Source organism: Limulus polyphemus, unplaced genomic scaffold (genome assembly GCF_000517525.1).
Source record: "Limulus polyphemus unplaced genomic scaffold, Limulus_polyphemus-2.1.2 Scaffold673, whole genome shotgun sequence".
Classification (NCBI taxonomy): Eukaryota; Metazoa; Arthropoda; class Merostomata; order Xiphosura; family Limulidae; genus Limulus; species Limulus polyphemus.
In genome coordinates this window covers 359,610-362,740 of record NW_013666283.1, presented here as the reverse complement: position 1 = coordinate 362,740, position 3,131 = coordinate 359,610, and the positions used below count along the sequence as shown (strand labels likewise).

General features: G+C 28.9%; 1 protein-coding gene across 4 annotated transcripts in view; it reads right to left on the bottom strand.

Moving 5' to 3' along the window:
• Nucleotides 1-3,131, bottom strand: part of LOC106459878 (inositol 1,4,5-trisphosphate receptor-like) — a 126,746-nt gene that overhangs the window by 97,169 nt on the left and 26,446 nt on the right. For all 4 annotated transcript variants that reach the window (XM_022386439.1, XM_022386442.1, XM_022386441.1 and 1 more), the window contains exons 7-8: nucleotides 1,830-1,928; nucleotides 833-916 (exon numbers count right to left, since the gene is read on the bottom strand). In XM_022386439.1, coding sequence (XP_022242147.1) covers nucleotides 833-916; nucleotides 1,830-1,928 — 183 coding nt within the window. The remainder of the gene's footprint in view (nucleotides 1-832; nucleotides 917-1,829; nucleotides 1,929-3,131) is intronic.

Below are 3,131 nucleotides of genomic sequence, written 5' to 3'. Positions count from 1 at the left end.
TGAAATTATAAAATGAAATGTATAAACTACAAAATTGAAAAAAATATTTGTTGATTTCTTAATTTAGAGTCTCCATTGAATAAATTAAGAAATGATTTAAGTTTGAAATTGGATCGATATTTTTACCTGCATGATACATTTTATGCACTTGGCTCTAGGCTAGGTTATCTCACACTATGTCCTTACTTTAGGCTTATTTATTAATTTCTTTCTATCATACCAATATTCACTACCCTTACAAGGTTTCACAGCAACCCCCCTTCATGGTTCCCTTGCACCCTATTACTAAAAATGTAATGGGCAAACATTAAACAAACTATTCTATCTGGCTAAATGCATTTTGGCTTTTATGACTTCTCTTATTTCAAGAAATCAAGTACGATGTGATGCAACATACACTGGCTTTTATATAGGTTAGATAACGTGACATATAGTGGCATCTGTAATAATTTTATTATTATTGTATCTTTATGAATTTATGTTTCTAGGAAATAAAAATACATTTAAAATATTTTTGACTATTCTTCTATGCCAAAATAGGTCCAGAATACACACATTGACATAGTCATCTGGAATATATCAACCTAATAACCTGAGTGAAGATGGGTACTTTTGCTAGTTTTAAATAAAACCTTCATAATAATCTAAATACACTTTTTATTCCAACATGTGAATTCAAGCATGCTTCAAATTCTATGAAGCAGTTTGGATATAGTACAAGTAAAAAGTTTGTCATCTGAGAAAGAAAATTTTACATTTTACTTAAATATTTATTATCTATCAGAAGAGTTGCTACATTTCATTCATTATAAAATAAATACATTTTTCTCACCCCTTTCAAAACATCATCCATATTCTCCTTGTACTCTAAGAACAGAGAGATTTTCCAGCTAGTGTTGGAATTAACTGCATTCACCTGCAGGTTAAAATTAAAGTATGCAACCAATAATAACTGTATTCTATTTTAAAAGTAAAACTAAAAACTTCAAAAGAGAATGACTGCATAAATCAGTCACTTATATAATATGTATTTATATATTCTATATATAAACAAAAAAAAATTTGAATTTTGGAATGTCATGTTACATTTTTGAAGTTTATTTCAATTCATGAACTGAATAAACAAGACAGTCATCAATGAATGTCACGCTAGGTTCAGTGGTGAATTTCGAATTTAATATATACTCTCAGCCTTACACCATATCAATTGGAAAGACGCTACACAGTTTAACTTTTTAATTTACATGTTAAAAGCTTCAGTAGACTCTTCCTGGAATTTGCTTTTAGAATGTACTATGGCATTCGTTAAATCAAGCATTTTATTCCAAAGTTACTAATGCTACCTTAAAGAAAGTAATATATAAACACGTCAACTTCAACAGCTAAATAAAGTGAGAAATGAAGAAGCAAAACAAATCTAATTATATGGTAATGAGCACTAACATTCTTAAACCCTTCAGAAAACTGGCTTACTGAATGAAGTAAGAACTACATAGTTCTTGTATAAAATAATATTTTTATTTCAAAATGTTAGAAATATGAAATAACTCCATCCCTTAATTTGTTCAAACTGAATTAGATAATGTGATGTATTTAACTTCTGCCGTGTTTACAATTGTACAAATCATTTCATAAAGATGAAACAATCAATATTAATTTTTCTAGTACTAACAAAGGCATGTTCACTATTTCCTTTTGGGTGAATTAACATCAGTATACACGTTCTTTTAAACCTGAAGTTATTTATAGATAGTAAGCAAAATATTAAAGGTGTAAAGAGCAGCAAAGTATTTTACTTCACAAAAATATGGCTACATAAGTAAACCCACCTCCTTACAACCAGGATTGTCAGGTAGTTCATGGGCACTAGCATGAAGTGGCTGTCCTGCGTTGACTGGTGTAAGTACCACTTTATCACCCACCACAACCTGAAAACAGTGTTACGATACTTTAAAATAAGTACAGCTCCTTTATCATTATTCAAGAGATAAAATTTGAAGAAAATAAAGCAAGGTTAACATGAAAAAATCTACATTTTGAAACTATTATTTTTACAAAACTTCCTAGTGAACTGATCAAAGTAGTCATCACTTCTGGCTATAAATCATAAAAAAATGCAGAAACTAACACGATTTATCAGTGACCCCTATAGGACCTGACATTTAAAAATGGATATAGCACAGACTATTCGTTTTTACTACGAATATTTTTGATCAAAAATCAATTTATATGTAATAAATGTACCTACTTTTTCATGAATAAGAAGTTTATTTATTTATGTATTGTTTGAAAACAATAAACTTGATAATAATACTCAATAAGTAAGGAGTTGAGTTATTGGAATATTTTACTGTCACCTACCATACTTTCTATGTCTTGTCACAAAATAAATTTCCATAGCATCAAAGAAATATAACTGAATACAAATACATTTTCAAAAATTCAAAGAACATCTAAAGAAACTATAAAAAAAACTCAGATCTGAATTGTGCCCGAGTCTTTGCAAGTTCCCACTACTTCCCATTGTTCTTCTCTGTTTGAGCTAGTTGTTCTCATCATCCCACAAAACCATAAATTAATACTCACACCATTTTACTCACTGTACATAGACATAAACGGTTTATATAACTTGTTCTATCGAATGACATTTAAACTTTGCCACAGTTTATGTAACCTGTTCTATCAATTGACATTTAAACTTTGCCTATACCTATTTTGAAAGTCTGGTTTCATTAATAATGGTTCAATCATCTGCTGTAAGGTCGTAAAATGTAGTAAGTTATGATTTTTTAGTTATTCAAATGTATATATAAAACCTAAAAAAAATATTTTGTTTTATATCCTCCATGTGCATAATTTTAAAAGGCTTAGCAACCAAGTACAAAGGTCGTAACTAGAAGAGATAATTGTTTGCTTTACTTCTTTATTTAATGTTTTAAGAAAAATAAGTTTAAGAACTTATTTCTTAATAGTACTAATCTATATACATATGTAATGTATAATAATGGAAATGTGACTGTATTTTACAAAATACTAGTCTACTAAAACACAGCCAAGACAGGTCACTTTGTAAAGACTAAAGGTCAGTTTTATAATATTTGATATGGTAACATGAGAGGACGTGTTCTGTG